General features: G+C 32.4%; 1 protein-coding gene across 5 annotated transcripts in view; it reads right to left on the bottom strand.

The window, feature by feature from the left end:
- Nucleotides 1-20,125, bottom strand: part of atp8a2 (ATPase phospholipid transporting 8A2) — a 111,387-nt gene that overhangs the window by 41,857 nt on the left and 49,405 nt on the right. For 4 of the 5 annotated variants that reach the window (XR_009821226.1, XM_062021861.1, XM_062021862.1 and 1 more), the window contains exons 7-16: nucleotides 12,172-12,245; nucleotides 12,036-12,105; nucleotides 11,840-11,967; nucleotides 11,670-11,781; nucleotides 11,437-11,605; nucleotides 11,209-11,336; nucleotides 11,038-11,115; nucleotides 9,628-9,716; nucleotides 9,494-9,538; nucleotides 4,299-4,374 (exon numbers count right to left, since the gene is read on the bottom strand). Coding sequence is in view for 4 of the 5 variants with exons in the window: in XM_062021861.1 (XP_061877845.1) it covers nucleotides 4,299-4,374; nucleotides 9,494-9,538; nucleotides 9,628-9,716; nucleotides 11,038-11,115; nucleotides 11,209-11,336; nucleotides 11,437-11,605; nucleotides 11,670-11,781; nucleotides 11,840-11,967; nucleotides 12,036-12,105; nucleotides 12,172-12,245 (969 nt within the window). In the remaining variant the exon portion in view is untranslated. The remainder of the gene's footprint in view (nucleotides 1-4,298; nucleotides 4,375-9,493; nucleotides 9,539-9,627; nucleotides 9,717-11,037; nucleotides 11,116-11,208; nucleotides 11,337-11,436; nucleotides 11,606-11,669; nucleotides 11,782-11,839; nucleotides 11,968-12,035; nucleotides 12,106-12,171; nucleotides 12,246-20,125) is intronic. The other variant, XM_062021863.1, reaches the window with a different exon arrangement.

Here is a 20,125-nt window from a genome sequence, read left to right as displayed (position 1 = left end):
CTAACTAGCTAACTAGGTACTAGGGTTGTACAGTAGAGCGGTACTAGTAGAGTATCCTGGTACTGATGACTCCAACACACCGCTTCACCATTTTCTTTTTACAGGCATGACATCACCTGCTGACGTTGCTGCTTTTAGGAGCATGTTGGGCAGCGCACACACACAGAGTACTTACAAGCAGACACAGTGTGTAGACAGAAAAGCAGAGGAGCATGTATGGCAGCGCACACACACAGAGTACTTACAAGCAGACACAGTGTGTAGACAGAAAAGCAGAGGAGCATGTTGGGCAGCGCACACACACAGAGTACTTACAAGCAGACACAGTGTGTAGACAGAAAAGCAGAGGAGCATGTTGGGCAGCGCACACACACAGAGTACTTACAAGCAGACACAGTGTGTAGACAGAAAAGCAGAGGAGCATGTTGGGCAGCGCACACACACAGAGTACTTACAAGCAGACACAGTGTGTAGACAGAAAAGCAGAGGAGCATGTTGGGCAGCGCACACACACAGAGTACTTACAAGCAGACACAGTGTGTAGACAGAAAAGCAGAGGAGCATGTTGGGCAGCGCACACACACAGAGTACTTACAAGCAGACACAGTGTGTAGACAGAAAAGCAGAGGAGCATGTATGGCAGCGCACACACACAGAGTACTTACAAGCAGACACAGTGTGTAGACAGAAAAGCAGAGGAGCATGTTGGGCAGCGCACACACACAGAGTACTTACAAGCAGACACAGTGTGTAGACAGAAAAGCAGAGGAGCATGTTGGGCAGCGCACACACACAGAGTACTTACAAGCAGACACAGTGTGTAGACAGAAAAGGGAGAATGTTGGTGTAAAAAGTCAAGATAAAGGTGAAGTTATAACACTGAAACACCCTCAGGAAGAGCTGCTTTAACACATGGCTAACATCCATCCACAGTGTTTTAGCTACTTCTAAATCACTAATCCTGGTCTCCATGGCGACATATAAAGTATGTTTCTTACAAGTACTATTATCACTGGAGGATGAGGAATAGCTAAACATGCTTCACTACACACCGTAGGAGGATACAATAGCTCACCACCGTCACAATGTAAACAAATACCATGGGTGGATCTACACCTGACATCCACTGTGATGATATCAAGTACAATAGCATATCTAGTCGATACTACTATGATTACTTCCAATATTTTTTAGCATCACAAAAACTCTTTTTCCTTTTTCAAAATTCGTATTATGTTCATAAAGTCAGTAAATATGTCTCTGGACACATGAGGACTTTGAATATGACCAATGTATGATCCTGTAACTACTTGGTATCACATCCATACCTAAATGTGTGGTATCATCCTAAACTAATGTCAAGTATCAAAGAAGAGAAGAATAAGTGATTATTACATTTGAACAGAAGTGTAGATAGTACATGTTCAAACAGAAAATAAGCAGATATTAACAGTAAATGAACAAGTAGATGAATAATCAATTTTTACAGTTTGTCCCTCATAATGTGTACAAAATAATAGGTGTATAAATGACACAATATGTCAGCAGACTAATTAGGAGTCTTTGTTTGTTTACTTACTACTAAAAGACAAGTTGTCTAGTATGTTCAACATTTTATTTATAGTTACATATTTATATGTGGTTATTGTGTATATATATTTATATTTGGTTTATATATATTTATATGTGGTTATAGTGTATATATATTTATATGTTGTGTATATATATTTATATGTGGTTATAGTGTATATATATTTATATGTGGTTATAGTTTATATATGTATATGTGGTTATAGTGTATATATATTTATATGTGGTTATAGTGTATATATATTTATATGTGGTTATAGTGTATATATATTTATATGTGGTTATAGTGTATATATATTTATATGTGGTTATAGTGTATATATATTTATATGTGGTGTATATATATTTATATGTGGTTATAGTGTATATATATTTATATGTGGTTATAGTTTATATATGTATATGTGGTTATAGTGTATATATATGTATATGTGGTTATAGTGTATATATATTTATATGTGGTGTATATATATTTATATGTGGTTATAGTGTATATATATTTATATGTGGTGTATATATATTTATATGTGGTTATAGTGTATATATATTTATATGTGGTGTATATATATTTATATGTGGTTATAGTGTATATATATGTATATGTGGTGTATATATATTTATATGTGGTTATAGTGTATATATATTTATATGTGGTTATAGTTTATATATGTATATGTGGTTATAGTGTATATATATGTATATGTGGTTATAGTGTATATATATTTATATGTGGTGTATATATATTTATATGTGGTTATAGTGTATATATATTTATATGTGGTTATAGTGTATATATATTTATATGTGGTTATAGTGTATATATATGTATATGTGGTGTATATATATTTATATGTGGTTATAGTGTATATATATTTATATGTGGTGTATATATATTTATATGTGGTTATAGTGTATATATATTTATATGTGGTTAGAGTGTATATATATTTATATGTGGTTATAGTGTATATATATTTATATGTGGTGTATATATATTTATATGTGGTTATAGTGTATATATATTTATATGTGGTTATAGTGTATATATATTTATATGTGGTTATAGTGTATATATATTTATATGTGGTGTATATATATTTATATGTGGTTGTAGTGTAAATATATGTATATGTGGTGTATATATATTTATATGTGGTTATAGTGTATATATATTTATATGTGGTGTATATATATTTATATGTGGTTATAGTGTATATATATTTATATGTGGTTATAGTGTATATATATTTATATGTGGTTATAGTGTATATATATTTATATGTGGTTATAGTGTATATATATTTATATGTGGTTATAGTGTTTGTATATTTTCTCATTGTGTTTTGCACACTCTTGTAGTCAACATGTACATAGTGTATATATACCCCCCCCCCCTTTTGTATATATTGTTTTTCAAATCACCTGACATGTATACCGTGTATATGTACATCATTTATCCATTTTTTTAACGTCATTTTTTATATACATGTTACAGGTTATAGATCTTTTATTATTGAATGTATCAAATATGATGAATATTTAATGGAGCACAATGGAAACAAGCCTTTTGGCTTTTTGTGCCATCCATTTGCCTTTTTAAAGCATTACATGGATTACATTCTTTAACATATCAATAAACTTCTCAATCAATCAATCAATCAATCAAGTAGAAGGTGTAAATAAGTCAATAAAGTACAAGTAGAAGGTGTAAATAAGTCAATAAAGTACAAGTAGAAGGTGTAAATAAGTCAATAAAGTACAAGTAGAAGGTGTAAATAAGTCAATAAAGTACAAGTAGAAGGTGTAAATAAGTCAATAAAGTACAAGTAGAAGGCGTAAATAAGTCAATAAAGTACAAGTAGAAGGTGTAAATAAGTCAATAAAGTACAAGTAGAAGGTGTAAATAAGTCAATAAAGTACAAGTAGAAGGTGTAAATAAGTCAATAAAGTACAAGTAGAAGGTGTAAATAAGTCAATAAAGTACAAGTAGAAGGTGTAAATAAGTCAATAAAGTACAAGTAGAAGGTGTAAATAAGTCAATAAAGTACAAGTAGAAGGTGTAAATAAGTCAATAAAGTACAAGTAGAAGGTGTAAATAAGTCAATAAAGTACAAGTAGAAGGTGTAAATAAGTCAAAGTACAAGTAGAAGGTGTAAATAAGTCAATAAAGTACAAGTAGAAGGTGTAAATAAGTCAATAAAGTACAAGTAGAAGGTGTAAATAAGTCAATAAAGTACAAGTAGAAGGTGTAAATAAGTCAATAAAGTACAAGTAGAAGGTGTAAATAAGTCAATAAAGTACAAGTAGAAGGTGTAAATAAGTCAATAAAGTACAAGTAGAAGGTGTAAATAAGTCAATAAAGTACAAGTAGAAGGTGTAAATAAGTCAATAAAGTACAAGTAGAAGGTGTAAATAAGTCAATAAAGTACAAGTAGAAGGTGTAAATAAGTCAATAAAGTACAAGTAGAAGGTGTAAATAAGTCAATAAAGTACAAGTAGAAGGTGTAAATAAGTCAAAGTACAAGTAGAAGGTGTAAATAAGTCAATAAAGTACAAGTAGAAGGTGTAAATAAGTCAATAAAGTACAAGTAGAAGGTGTAAATAAGTCAATAAAGTACAAGTAGAAGGTGTAAATAAGTCAACAGTGAATAAAGAACAAGTAGAAAGAATGTAAGAAGATCAAATAAACTAAGTATGGTGAAACTTACATGTCCTTTTTCTATGTTCTCCATGAGAGTTGGATCATCAAAGTCTGTGGAGTTGTTGCTGCTGGCTGGCAGGTTGCTGGCAGAGTTGATAATAGTATTAGTCAGACTTGATAGTAATATTAGTCAGAGTTGATAATAGTATTAGTCAGACTTGATAGTAATATTAGTCAGAGTTGATAATAGTATTAGTCAGACTTGATAGTAATATTAATCAGAGTTGATAATAGTATTAGTCAGACTTGATAGTAATATTAGTCAGAGTTGATAGTAATATTAGTCAGAGTTGATAATATTATTAGTCAGAGTTGATAATAGTATTAGTCAGAGTTAATAGTAATATTAGTCAGAGTTGATAGTAATATTAGTCAGAGTTGATAATATTAGTAAGAGTTGATAATAATATTATTAAGAGTTGATAATATTAGTCAGAGTTAATAGTAATATTAGTAAGAGATGATAGTAATATTAGTGAGTGTTGATAATATTAGTAAGAGTTGATAGTAATATTAGTAAGAGTTGATAGTAATATTAGTAAGAGTTGATAGTAATATTAGTCAGAGTTGATAGTAATATTAGTAAAAGTTGATAGTAATATTAGTAAGAGTTGATAATAATATTAGTCAGAGTTGATAGTAATATTAGTCAGAGTTGATAATATTAGTAAGAGTTGATAATAACATTAGTCAGAGTTGATAATATTAGTCAGAGTTGATAATATTAGTAAGAGTTGATAGTAATATTAGTAAGAGTTGATAATATTAGTAAGAGTTGGTAGTAATATTAGTCAGAGTTGATAGTAATATTAGTATGAGTTGATAATAATATTAGTCAGAGTTGGTAGTAATATTAGTAAGAGTTGATAATAATATTAGTCAGAGTTGATAATATTAGTCAGAGTTGATAATATTAGTAAGAGTTGATAATAATATTAGTCAGAGTTGATAATATTAGTCAGAGTTGATAATATTACTAAGAGTTGATAATAATATTAGTAAGAGTTGAAAATAATATTAGTAAGAGATGATAATAATAATAGTAAGAGATGATAATAATTTTAGTGAGAGTTGATAGTAATATTAGTAAGAGTTGATAATAATATTAGTCAGAGTTGGTAGTAATATTAGTAAGAGTTGATAATAATATTAGTCAGAGTTGATAATAATATTAGTCAGAGTTGGTAGTAATATTAGTAAGAGTTGATAATAATATTAGTCAGAGTTGATAATAATATTAGTCAGAGTTGATAGTAATATTAATAAAAGTTGATAGTAATATTAGTAAGAGTTGATAATAATATTAGTCAGAGTTGATAGTAATATTAGTAAAAGTTGATAGTAATATTAGTAAGAGTTGATAATAATATTAGTCAGAGTTGATAGTAATATTAGTAAGAGTTGATAATATTAGTAAGAGTTGGTAGTAATATTAGTCAGAGTTGATAGTAATATTAGTAAGAGTTGATAATAATATTAGTCAGAGTTGATAGTAATATTAGTAAAAGTTGATAGTAATATTAGTAAGAGTTGATAATAATATTAGTCAGAGTTGATAGTAATATTAGTAAGAGTTGATAATATTAGTAAGAGTTGGTAGTAATATTAGTCAGAGTTGATAGTAATATTAGTATGAGTTGATAATAATATTAGTCAGAGTTGGTAGTAATATTAGTAAGAGTTGATAATAATATTAGTAAGAGTTGATAGTAATATTAGTCAGAGTTGATAGTAATATTAGTAAGAGTTGATAATAATATTAGTATGAGTTGATAATAATATTAGTCAGAGTTGGTAGTAATATTAGTAAGAGTTGATAATAATATTAGTCAGAGTTGATAATATTAGTCAGAGTTGATAATATTAGTAAGAGTTGATAATAATATTAGTCAGAGTTGATAATATTAGTCAGAGTTGATAATATTACTAAGAGTTGATAATAATATTAGTAAGAGTTGAAAATAATATTAGTAAGAGATGATAATAATAATAGTAAGAGATGATAATAATTTTAGTGAGAGTTGATAGTAATATTAGTAAGAGTTGATAATAATATTAGTCAGAGTTGGTAGTAATATTAGTAAGAGTTGATAATAATATTAGTCAGAGTTGATAATAATATTAGTCAGAGTTGGTAGTAATATTAGTAAGAGTTGATAATAATATTAGTCAGAGTTGATAATAATATTAGTCAGAGTTGATAGTAATATTAATAAAAGTTGATAGTAATATTAGTAAGAGTTGATAATAATATTAGTCAGAGTTGATAGTAATATTAGTAAAAGTTGATAGTAATATTAGTAAGAGTTGATAATAATATTAGTCAGAGTTGATAGTAATATTAGTAAGAGTTGATAATATTAGTAAGAGTTGGTAGTAATATTAGTCAGAGTTGATAGTAATATTAGTAAGAGTTGATAATAATATTAGTCAGAGTTGATAGTAATATTAGTAAAAGTTGATAGTAATATTAGTAAGAGTTGATAATAATATTAGTCAGAGTTGATAGTAATATTAGTAAGAGTTGATAATATTAGTAAGAGTTGGTAGTAATATTAGTCAGAGTTGATAGTAATATTAGTATGAGTTGATAATAATATTAGTCAGAGTTGGTAGTAATATTAGTAAGAGTTGATAATAATATTAGTAAGAGTTGATAGTAATATTAGTCAGAGTTGATAGTAATATTAGTAAGAGTTGATAATAATATTAGTATGAGTTGATAATAATATTAGTCAGAGTTGGTAGTAATATTAGTAAGAGTTGATAATAATATTAGTCAGAGTTGATAATATTAGTCAGAGTTGATAATATTAGTAAGAGTTGATAATAATATTAGTCAGAGTTGATAATATTAGTCAGAGTTGATAATATTACTAAGAGTTGATAATAATATTAGTAAGAGTTGAAAATAATATTAGTAAGAGATGATAATAATAATAGTAAGAGATGATAATAATTTTAGTGAGAGTTGATAGTAATATTAGTAAGAGTTGATAATAATATTAGTCAGAGTTGGTAGTAATATTAGTAAGAGTTGATAATAATATTAGTCAGAGTTGATAATAATATTAGTCAGAGTTGGTAGTAATATTAGTAAGAGTTGATAATAATATTAGTCAGAGTTGATAATAATATTAGTCAGAGTTGATAGTAATATTAATAAAAGTTGATAGTAATATTAGTAAGAGTTGATAATAATATTAGTCAGAGTTGATAGTAATATTAGTAAAAGTTGATAGTAATATTAGTAAGAGTTGATAATAATATTAGTCAGAGTTGATAGTAATATTAGTAAGAGTTGATAATATTAGTAAGAGTTGGTAGTAATATTAGTCAGAGTTGATAGTAATATTAGTAAGAGTTGATAATAATATTAGTCAGAGTTGATAGTAATATTAGTAAAAGTTGATAGTAATATTAGTAAGAGTTGATAATAATATTAGTCAGAGTTGATAGTAATATTAGTAAGAGTTGATAATATTAGTAAGAGTTGGTAGTAATATTAGTCAGAGTTGATAGTAATATTAGTATGAGTTGATAATAATATTAGTCAGAGTTGGTAGTAATATTAGTAAGAGTTGATAATAATATTAGTAAGAGTTGATAGTAATATTAGTCAGAGTTGATAGTAATATTAGTAAGAGTTGATAATAATATTAGTCAGAGTTGATAGTAATATTAGTAAGAGTTGATAATATTAGTAAGAGTTGGTAGTAATATTAGTCAGAGTTGATAGTAATATTAGTAAGAGTTGATAATAATATTAGTCAGAGTTGATAGTAATATTAGTAAAAGTTGATAGTAATATTAGTAAGAGTTGATAATAATATTAGTCAGAGTTGATAGTAATATTAGTAAAAGTTGATAATATTAGTAAGAGTTGATAGTAATATTAGTAAAAGTTGATAATATTAGTCAGAGTTGATAGTAATATTAGTAAGAGTTGATAATATTAGTAAGAGTTGATAGTAATATTAGTCAGAGTTGATAGTAATATTAGTAAAAGTTGATAATATTAGTCAGAGTTGATAGTAATATTAGTAAGAGTTGATAATATTAGTAAGAGTTGATAGTAATATTAGTCAGAGTTGATAGTAATATTAGTAAGAGTTGATAGTAATATTAGTAAAAGTTGATAGTAATATTAGTAAGAGTTGATAATAATATTAGTCAGAGTTGATAGTAATATTAGTAAGAGTTGATAATATTAGTAAGAGTTGGTAGTAATATTAGTCAGAGTTGGTAGTAATATTAGTAAGAGTTGATAATAATATTAGTCAGAGTTGATAGTAATATTAGTCAGAGTTGATAGTAATATTAGTCAGAGTTGATAGTAATATTAGTAAGAGTTGATAATAATATTAGTCAGAGTTGATAGTAATATTAGTAAAAGTTGATAGTAATATTAGTAAGAGTTGATAATAATATTAGTCAGAGTTGATAGTAATATTAGTAAGAGTTGATAGTAATATTAGTCAGAGTTGATAGTAATATTAGTAAGAGTTGATAATAATATTAGTCAGAGTTGATAGTAATATTAGTAAAAGTTGATAGTAATATTAGTAAGAGTTGATAATAATATTAGTCAGAGTTGATAGTAATATTAGTAAGAGTTGATAATATTAGTAAGAGTTGGTAATAATATTAGTCAGAGTTCGTAGTAATATTAGTAAGAGTTGATAATAATATTAGTAAGATTTGATAGTAATATAAGTCAGAGTTGATAGTAAAGTGACATTACACAGAAGAAAAAGAAGAAGAAGGTGAAGGTGAAAAAGAAGGTGAAGAAGAAGATGAAGGTGAAGGTAAAGATGAAGATGAAGGTGAAGGTGAAGGTGAAGATGAAGGTGAAGGTGAAGAAGAAGGTGAAGGTGAAGGTGAAGATGAAGGTGAAGGTGAAGGTGAAGGTGAAGATGAAGAAGAAGGTGAAGGTGAAGGTAAAGGTGAAGGTGAAGGTGAAGAAGAAGATGAAGGTGAAGGTAAAGATGAAGGTGAAGGTGAAGGTGAAGATGAAGGTGAAGATGAAGGTGAAGGTGAAGATGAAGAAGAAGGTGAAGGTGAAGGTAAAGGTGAAGGTGAAGAAGAAGGTGAAGGTGAAGATGAAGGTGAAGGTGAAGATGAAGGTGAAGATGAAGGTGAAGGTGAAGGTGAAGATGAAGGTGAAGATGAAGGTGAAGGTAAAGGTGAAGGTGAGCTCACCTGAAGTCCTCCATGGATGGATCACAGTCGAGATCAGGAAAGTGTCTAGAAGTGATTATTGATGTTTCCAGAGAATTGATTAGTTGATCAATGAGGAAGTGAAGTTGAGGAAGGACTGAGGTGTGAGTGATTACCCGTAGGTGATGCCAGCGATGGTACACTTCTTGAAGGTCATGACGTTACAGGTGAGGGTGCCCGTTTTGTCAGAAAACAAATATTTCACCTGCAAAACAAAAACACACCTCAACAAAAATGTTTGATTGGAGCTTAAACCTTTGCAAACCTCAATATTAATCTGTGCACCTGTCATTCACCTGTGCTAATGTTCACCTGTGCTAATGTTCACCTGTGCTAATGTTCACCTGTACTAATGTTCACCTGGGTGTACTAATGTTCACCTGTGCTAATGTTCACCTGTGCTAATGTTCACCTGTGCTAATGTTCACCTGTACTAATGTTCACCTGGGTGTACTAATGTTCACCTGTGCTAATGTTCACCTGGGTGTACTAATGTTCACCTGGGTGTACTAATGTTCACCTGTACTAATGTTCACCTGGGTGTACTAATGTTCACCTGGGTGTACTAATGTTCACCTGTGCTAATGTTCACCTGGGTGTACTAATGTTCACCTGTACTCATGTTCACCTGGGTGTACTAATGTTCACCTGTGCTAATGTTCACCTGGGTGTACTAATGTTCACCTGTGCTAATGTTCACATGGGTGTACTAATGTTCACCTGGGTGTACTAATGTTCACCTGTGCTAATGTTCACCTGGGTGTACTAATGTTCACCTGGGTGTACTAATGTTCACCTGTGTGTGTAATAATGTTCACCTGGGTGTCCTAATGTTCACCTGTACTAATGTTCACCTGTGTGTATTAATGTTCACCTGTGTGTGTACTAATGTTCACCTGTACTAATGTTCACCTGTGTGTATTAATGTTCACCTGTGTGTGTAATAATGTTCACCTGTGTGTGTAATAATGTTCACCTGGGTGTCCTAATGTTCACCTGTACTAATGTTCACCTGTGTGTATTAATGTTCACCTGTGTGTGTAATAATGTTCACCTGTGTGTGTACTAATGTTCACCTGTACTAATGTTCACCTGTGTGTATTAATGTTCACCTGTGTGTGTAATAATGTTCACCTGTGTGTGTACTAATGTTCACCTGTGTGTGTAATAATGTTCACCTGTGTGTGTACTAATGTTCACCTGTGTGTGTAATAATGTTCACCTGTGTGTGTAATAATGTTTACCTGTGTGTGTGTGTGTGTTATCAGATCCACCTACATGTGTTTTAGATCCACCTATGTGTGTTTTAGATCCACCTAGGTGTGTTTTAGATCCACCTAGGTGTGTCTTAGAGCCACACCTAGGTGGATCTAAAACACACATAGGTGGATGTACAACACACACATTAGTACACACACGTGGATGTACAACACACACACACACACACACACTCACACACACACACTCACACACACACAGGTGAATAGGGTTCCAGGTGCACAGTTTGAGAGAGGAGGAGCAGCAACCTGGCCAAGCTCCTCATTCAGGTTGGAGGTGCGAGCCATGGCAGGTGTGTCGGTCTCTGCGTAGTACATCTCCATGTCCTGCAAGCACACACACACACACACACACACACACACACACACACACACACACGTCACACACCTTGAGCAGGTGTCAGGTCACATGATGCTCACCCAGTTGATGAAGAGTGCCTGTGTGAACTTCACCACCTCCAAGGTGACCAGCAGGCTGATGGGGATCAGGTTGTTGTACAGGATGATGAAGGTCAGGAGGTTGTAGGCGAAGTTAGCTGAGATGTCTCCTGCACACACACACACACACACACACCCTGTTAGTGTGTGTGTGTGTGTGTGTGTGTGTGTGTGTGTGTGTGTGTGTGTGTGTGTGTGTGTGTGTCTCACCAACGCGTGAGAGGTACCAGCAGGAAGTGTCAGTGTGCTGAGTGTTCCAGATGGCAGCGCCCACAGAGCTGATGAGGGCCATGACCAGCAGGATGCCCAGCAGGACCAGGATCTGCATGTTGGTGACTCGCTCCACGTTGGACCGCTTCAGCGGTGCCTTGGTGGAGTTCTTGTGCGGGACGGGAGACTAGATGTTTGTCAGGAGTCCCACACTCGGAGCAGAAGACTGGTACCTGCATCAGCTTGGAGTCATGGCCGGTGTAGACCACAATCCCCACCACCCACTGTGTGTTTCGGATCTGGGCGCCACGCAGCAGGACCTGGTCTGGACCTAGAGGAGCAGGACTGAGGAGGAGAAGTCATGAAGGAGGAGATCCTCCTGCAACAATCCAGACCTTCTTACTTGTGGTTGTCCAGCCGTAGAGTCCCGGTGAAGTCGTACAGGTGTCGGTTTGGACCTTCACACTCCAGACGACCAGACAAGGACATCAGATCCTCCAAAGTCTGGAAGGCGGCGGTGAGGGAAAGACCCTGAACGAGCAGCAGAATGGATCAGATTCAGATCCAGGAAGACCTGCAGACATCTAGCCAGTGAATACCTGTCTGATCTTCAAGTTGGTCTCACCATCCAGGTTGGAGGTCTCGGTGTAGCACATAGCCTGAGGTTCACTGTGGAACACAGTCCTTCAGACCAGGACCAGGACCAGGACAAGTCACGTGTTCATATCTACTGACCTGGACGACACCAGGACCATGTCAGCCGGGAGGTGGCGGCCATTGGTCACCTTCACGATGTCTCCTACTGCCACCTGGTGGTGGGCAGAGGAACACATCATCACCTCTTCTCATTGGACCACCACACAGCATTCTTGTGTCAAAGCACAACTCCTGTCTTATAGAGGATCTTCGACTAGCACTCTTTTAAATACACTATGTCTTTAAAAACAACATAGACACCATACAACTCCTGTCTTATAGAGGATCTTTGACTAGCACTCTTTTAAATACACTATGTCTTTAAAAACAACATAGACACCATACAACTCCTGTCTTATAGAGGATCTTTGACTAGCACTCTTTTAAATACACTATGTCTTTAAAAACAACATGTACACCATACAACTCCTGTCTTATAGAGGATCTTTGACTAGCACTCTTTTAAATACACTATGTCTTTAAAAACAACATAGACACTATACAACTCCTGTCTTATAGAGGATCTTTGACTAGCACTCTTTTAAATACACTATGTCTTTAAAAACAACATATACACCATACAACTCCTGTCTTATAGAGGATCTTTGACTAGCACTCTTTTAAATACACTATGTCTTTAAAAACAACATAGACACCATACAACTCCTGTCTTATAGAGGATCTTTGACTAGCACTCTTTTAAATACACTATGTCTTTAAAAACAACATGTACACCATACAACTCCTGTCTTATAGAGGATCTTTGACTAGCACTCTTTTAAATACACTATGTCTTTAAAAACAACATAGACACCATACAACTCCTGTCTTATAGAGGATCTTTGACTAGCACTCTTTTAAATAGACTATGTCTTTAAAAACAACATAGACACTATACAACTCCTGTCTTATAGAGGATCTTTGACTAGCACTCTTTTAAATACACTATGTCTTTAAAAACATGTACACCATACAACTCCTGTCTTATAGAGGATCTTTGACTAGCACTCTTTTAAATACACTATGTCTTTAAAAACAACATAGACACCATACAACTCCTGTCTTATAGAGGATCTTTGACTAGCACTCTTTTAAATACACTATGTCTTTAAAAACAACATGTACACTATACAACTCCTGTCTTATAGAGGATCTTTGACTAGCACTCTTTTAAATACACTATGCCTTTAAAAACAACATATACACTATACAACTCCTGTCTTATAGAGGATCTTTGACTAGCACTCTTTTAAATACACTATGCCTTTAAAAACAACATATACACCATACAACTCCTGTCTTATAGAGGATCTTTGACTAGCACTCTTTTAAATACACTATGTCTTTAAAAACAACATATACACCATACAACTCCTGTCTTATAGAGGATCTTTGACTAGCACTCTTTTAAATACACTATGCCTTTAAAAACAACATGTACACCATACAACTCCTGTCTTATAGAGGATCTTTGACTAGCACTCTTTTAAATACACTATGTCTTTAAAAACAACATGTACACTATACAACTCCTGTCTTATAGAGGATCTTTGACTAGCACTCTTTTAAATACACTATGCCTTTAAAAACAACATATACACCATACAACTCCTGTCTTATAGAGGATCTTTGACTAGCACTCTTTTAAATACACTATGTCTTTAAAAACAACATATACACCATACAACTCCTGTCTTATAGAGGATCTTTGACTAGCACTCTTTTAAATACACTATGCCTTTAAAAACAACATATACACTATACAACTCCTGTCTTATAGAGGATCTTTGACTAGCACTCTTTTAAATACACTATGTCTTTAAAAACATGTACACCATACAACTCCTGTCTTATAGAGGATCTTTGACTAGCACTCTTTTAAATACACTATGTCTTTAAAAACATGTACACCATACAACTCCTGTCTTATAGAGGATCTTTGACTAGCACTCTTTTAAATACACTATGTCTTTAAAAACAACATAGACACCATACAACTCCTGTCTTATAGAGGATCTTTGACTAGCACTCTTTTAAATACACTATGTCTTTAAAAACAACATGTACACTATACAACTCCTGTCTTATAGAGGATCTTTGACTAGCACTCTTTTAAATACACTATGCCTTTAAAAACAACATATACACTATACAACTCCTGTCTTATAGAGGATCTTTGACTAGCACTCTTTTAAATACACTATGTCTTTAAAAACAACATAGACACCATACAACTCCTGTCTTATAGAGGATCTTTGACTAGCACTCTTTTAAATAGACTATGTCTTTAAAAACAACATAGACACTATACAACTCCTGTCTTATAGAGGATCTTTGACTAGCACTCTTTTAAATACACTATGTCTTTAAAAACATGTACACCATACAACTCCTGTCTTATAGAGGATCTTTGACTAGCACTCTTTTAAATACACTATGTCTTTAAAAACAACATGTACACTATACAACTCCTGTCTTATAGAGGATCTTTGACTAGCACTCTTTTAAATACACTATGTCTTTAAAAACAACATGTACACTATACAACTCCTGTCTTATAGAGGATCTTTGACTAGCACTCTTTTAAATACACTATGCCTTTAAAAACAACATATACACTATACAACTCCTGTCTTATAGAGGATCTTTGACTAGCACTCTTTTAAATACACTATGTCTTTAAAAACAACATAGACACCATACAACTCCTGTCTTATAGAGGATCTTTGACTAGCACTCTTTTAAATAGACTATGTCTTTAAAAACAACATAGACACTATACAACTCCTGTCTTATAGAGGATCTTTGACTAGCACTCTTTTAAATACACTATGTCTTTAAAAACATGTACACCATACAACTCCTGTCTTATAGAGGATCTTTGACTAGCACTCTTTTAAATACACTATGTCTTTAAAAACAACATAGACACCATACAACTCCTGTCTTATAGAGGATCTTTGACTAGCACTCTTTTAAATACACTATGTCTTTAAAAACAACATATACACCATACAACTCCTGTCTTATAGAGGATCTTTGACTAGCACTCTTTTAAATACACTATGCCTTTAAAAACAACATGTACACCATACAACTCCTGTCTTATAGAGGATCTTTGACTAGCACTCTTTTAAATACACTATGTCTTTAAAAACAACATAGACACCATACAACTCCTGTCTTATAGAGGATCTTTGACTAGCACTCTTTTAAATAGACTATGTCTTTAAAAACAACATAGACACTATACAACTCCTGTCTTATAGAGGATCTTTGACTAGCACTCTTTTAAATACACTATGTCTTTAAAAACATGTACACCATACAACTCCTGTCTTATAGAGGATCTTTGACTAGCACTCTTTTAAATACACTATGTCTTTAAAAACAACATGTACACCATACAACTCCTGTCTTATAGAGGATCTTTGACTAGCACTCTTTTAAATACACTATGTCTTTAAAAACAACATATACACCATACAACTCCTGTCTTTTAGAGGATCTTTGACTAGCACTCTTTTAAATACACTATGTCTTTAAAAACAACATGTACACCATACAACTCCTGTCTTTTAGAGGATCTTTGACTAGCACTCTTTTAAATACACTATGCCTTTAAAAACAACATGTACACCATACAACTCCTGTCTTTTAGAGGATCTTTGACTAGCACTCTTTTAAATACACTATGCCTTTAAAAACAACATGTACACCATACAACTCCTGTCTTATAGAGGATCTTTGACTAGCACTCTTTTAAATACACTATGTCTTTAAAAACAACATGTACACTATACAACTCCTGTCTTATAGAGGATCTTTGACTAGCACTCTTTTAAATACACTATGCCTTTAAAAACAACATATACACCATACAACTCCTGTCTTATAGAGGATCTTTGACTAGCACTCTTTTAAATACACTATGTCTTTAAAAACAACATATACACCATACAACTCCTGTCTTATAGAGGATCTTTGACTAGCACTCTTTTAAATACACTATGCCTTTAAAAACAACATGTACACCATACAACTCCTGTCTTATAGAGGATCTTTGACTAGCACTCTTTTAAATACACTATGTCTTTAAAAACAACATAGACACCATACAACTCCTGTCTTATAGAGGATCTTTGACTAGCACTCTTTTAAATACACTATGTCTTTAAAAACAACATAGACACCATACAACTCCTGTCTTATAGAGGATCTTTGACTAGCACTCTTTTAAATAGACTATGTCTTTAAAAACAACATAGACACTATACAACTCCTGTCTTATAGAGGATCTTTGACTAGCACTCTTTTAAATACACTATGTCTTTAAAAACATGTACACCATACAACTCCTGTCTTATAGAGGATCTTTGACTAGCACTCTTTTAAATACACTATGTCTTTAAAAACAACATGTACACTATACAACTCCTGTCTTATAGAGGATCTTTGACTAGCACTCTTTTAAATACACTATGTCTTTAAAAACATGTACACCATACAACTCCTGTCTTATAGAGGATCTTTGACTAGCACTCTTTTAAATACACTATGTCTTTAAAAACAACATAGACACCATACAACTCCTGTCTTATAGAGGATCTTTGACTAGCACTCTTTTAAATACACTATGTCTTTAAAAACAACATGTACACTATACAACTCCTGTCTTATAGAGGATCTTTGACTAGCACTCTTTTAAATACACTATGCCTTTAAAAACAACATATACACTATACAACTCCTGTCTTATAGAGGATCTTTGACTAGCACTCTTTTAAATACACTATGTCTTTAAAAACAACATAGACACCATACAACTCCTGTCTTATAGAGGATCTTTGACTAGCACTCTTTTAAATAGACTATGTCTTTAAAAACAACATAGACACTATACAACTCCTGTCTTATAGAGGATCTTTGACTAGCACTCTTTTAAATACACTATGTCTTTAAAAACATGTACACCATACAACTCCTGTCTTATAGAGGATCTTTGACTAGCACTCTTTTAAATACACTATGTCTTTAAAAACAACATGTACACTATACAACTCCTGTCTTATAGAGGATCTTTGACTAGCACTCTTTTAAATACACTATGTCTTTAAAAACAACATGTACACTATACAACTCCTGTCTTATAGAGGATCTTTGACTATCACTCTTTTAAATACACTATGCCTTTAAAAACAACATATACACTATACAACTCCTGTCTTATAGAGGATCTTTGACTAGCACTCTTTTAAATACACTATGTCTTTAAAAACAACATAGACACCATACAACTCCTGTCTTATAGAGGATCTTTGACTAGCACTCTTTTAAATAGACTATGTCTTTAAAAACAACATAGACACTATACAACTCCTGTCTTATAGAGGATCTTTGACTAGCACTCTTTTAAATACACTATGTCTTTAAAAACATGTACACCATACAACTCCTGTCTTATAGAGGATCTTTGACTAGCACTCTTTTAAATACACTATGTCTTTAAAAACAACATAGACACCATACAACTCCTGTCTTATAGAGGATCTTTGACTAGCACTCTTTTAAATACACTATGTCTTTAAAAACAACATAGACACTATACAACTCCTGTCTTATAGAGGATCTTTGACTAGCACTCTTTTAAATACACTATGCCTTTAAAAACAACATATACACTATACAACTCCTGTCTTATAGAGGATCTTTGACTAGCACTCTTTTAAATACACTATGTCTTTAAAAACAACATAGACACCATACAACTCCTGTCTTATAGAGGATCTTTGACTAGCACTCTTTTAAATAGACTATGTCTTTAAAAACAACATAGACACTATACAACTCCTGTCTTATAGAGGATCTTTGACTAGCACTCTTTTAAATACACTATGTCTTTAAAAACATGTACACCATACAACTCCTGTCTTATAGAGGATCTTTGACTAGCACTCTTTTAAATACACTATGTCTTTAAAAACAACATAGACACCATACAACTCCTGTCTTATAGAGGATCTTTGACTAGCACTCTTTTAAATACACTATGCCTTTAAAAACAACATGTACACCATACAACTCCTGTCTTATAGAGGATCTTTGACTAGCACTCTTTTAAATACACTATGTCTTTAAAAACAACATAGACACCATACAACTCCTGTCTTATAGAGGATCTTTGACTAGCACTCTTTTAAATAGACTATGTCTTTAAAAACAACATAGACACTATACAACTCCTGTCTTATAGAGGATCTTTGACTAGCACTCTTTTAAATACACTATGTCTTTAAAAACATGTACACCATACAACTCCTGTCTTATAGAGGATCTTTGACTAGCACTCTTTTAAATACACTATGTCTTTAAAAACAACATAGACACCATACAACTCCTGTCTTATAGAGGATCTTTGACTAGCACTCTTTTAAATACACTATGTCTTTAAAAACAACATATACACCATACAACTCCTGTCTTATAGAGGATCTTTGACTAGCACTCTTTTAAATACACTATGCCTTTAAAAACAACATGTACACCATACAACTCCTGTCTTATAGAGGATCTTTGACTAGCACTCTTTTAAATACACTATGTCTTTAAAAACAACATAGACACCATACAACTCCTGTCTTATAGAGGATCTTTGCCTAGCACTCTTTTAAATAGACTATGTCTTTAAAAACAACATAGACACTATACAACTCCTGTCTTATAGAGGATCTTTGACTAGCACTCTTTTAAATACACTATGTCTTTAAAAACATGTACACCATACAACTCCTGTCTTATAGAGGATCTTTGACTAGCACTCTTTTAAATACACTATGTCTTTAAAAACAACATGTACACCATACAACTCCTGTCTTATAGAGGATCTTTGACTAGCACTCTTTTAAATACACTATGTCTTTAAAAACAACATATACACCATACAACTCCTGTCTTTTAGAGGATCTTTGACTAGCACTCTTTTAAATACACTATGTCTTTAAAAACAACATGTACACCATACAACTCCTGTCTTTTAGAGGATCTTTGACTAGCACTCTTTTAAATACACTATGCCTTTAAAAACAACATGTACACCATACAACTCCTGTCTTTTAGAGGATCTTTGACTAGCACTCTTTTAAATACACTATGCCTTTAAAAACAACATGTACACCATACAACTCCTGTCTTATAGAGGATCTTTGACTAGCACTCTTTTAAATACACTATGTCTTTAAAAACAACATGTACACTATACAACTCCTGTCTTATAGAGGATCTTTGACTAGCACTCTTTTAAATACACTATGCCTTTAAAAACAACATATACACCATACAACTCCTGTCTTATAGAGGATCTTTGACTAGCACTCTTTTAAATACACTATGTCTTTAAAAACAACATATACACCATACAACTCCTGTCTTATAGAGGATCTTTGACTAGCACTCTTTTAAATACACTATGCCTTTAAAAACAACATGTACACCATACAACTCCTGTCTTATAGAGGATCTTTGACTAGCACTCTTTTAAATACACTATGTCTTTAAAAACAACATAGACACCATACAACTCCTGTCTTATAGAGGATCTTTGACTAGCACTCTTTTAAATAGCCTATGTCTTTAAAAACAACATAGACACTATACAACTCCTGTCTTATAGAGGATCTTTGACTAGCACTCTTTTAAATACACTATGTCTTTAAAAACATGTACACCATACAACTCCTGTCTTATAGAGGATCTTTGACTAGCACTCTTTTAAATACACTATGTCTTTAAAAACAACATAGACACCATACAACTCCTGTCTTATAGAGGATCTTTGACTAGCACTCTTTTAAATACACTATGTCTTTAAAAACAACATGTACACTATACAACTCCTGTCTTATAGAGGATCTTTGACTAGCACTCTTTTAAATACACTATGCCTTTAAAAACAACATATACACTATACAACTCCTGTCTTATAGAGGATCTTTGA

The sequence above is a fragment of the Entelurus aequoreus genome, linkage group LG15, assembly GCF_033978785.1.
Source record: "Entelurus aequoreus isolate RoL-2023_Sb linkage group LG15, RoL_Eaeq_v1.1, whole genome shotgun sequence".
In the NCBI taxonomy this organism is placed as follows: domain Eukaryota; kingdom Metazoa; phylum Chordata; class Actinopteri; order Syngnathiformes; family Syngnathidae; genus Entelurus; species Entelurus aequoreus.
The sequence above is the reverse complement of the archived record's forward strand: the minus strand, read 5'-3'. Positions and strand labels throughout refer to the sequence as shown.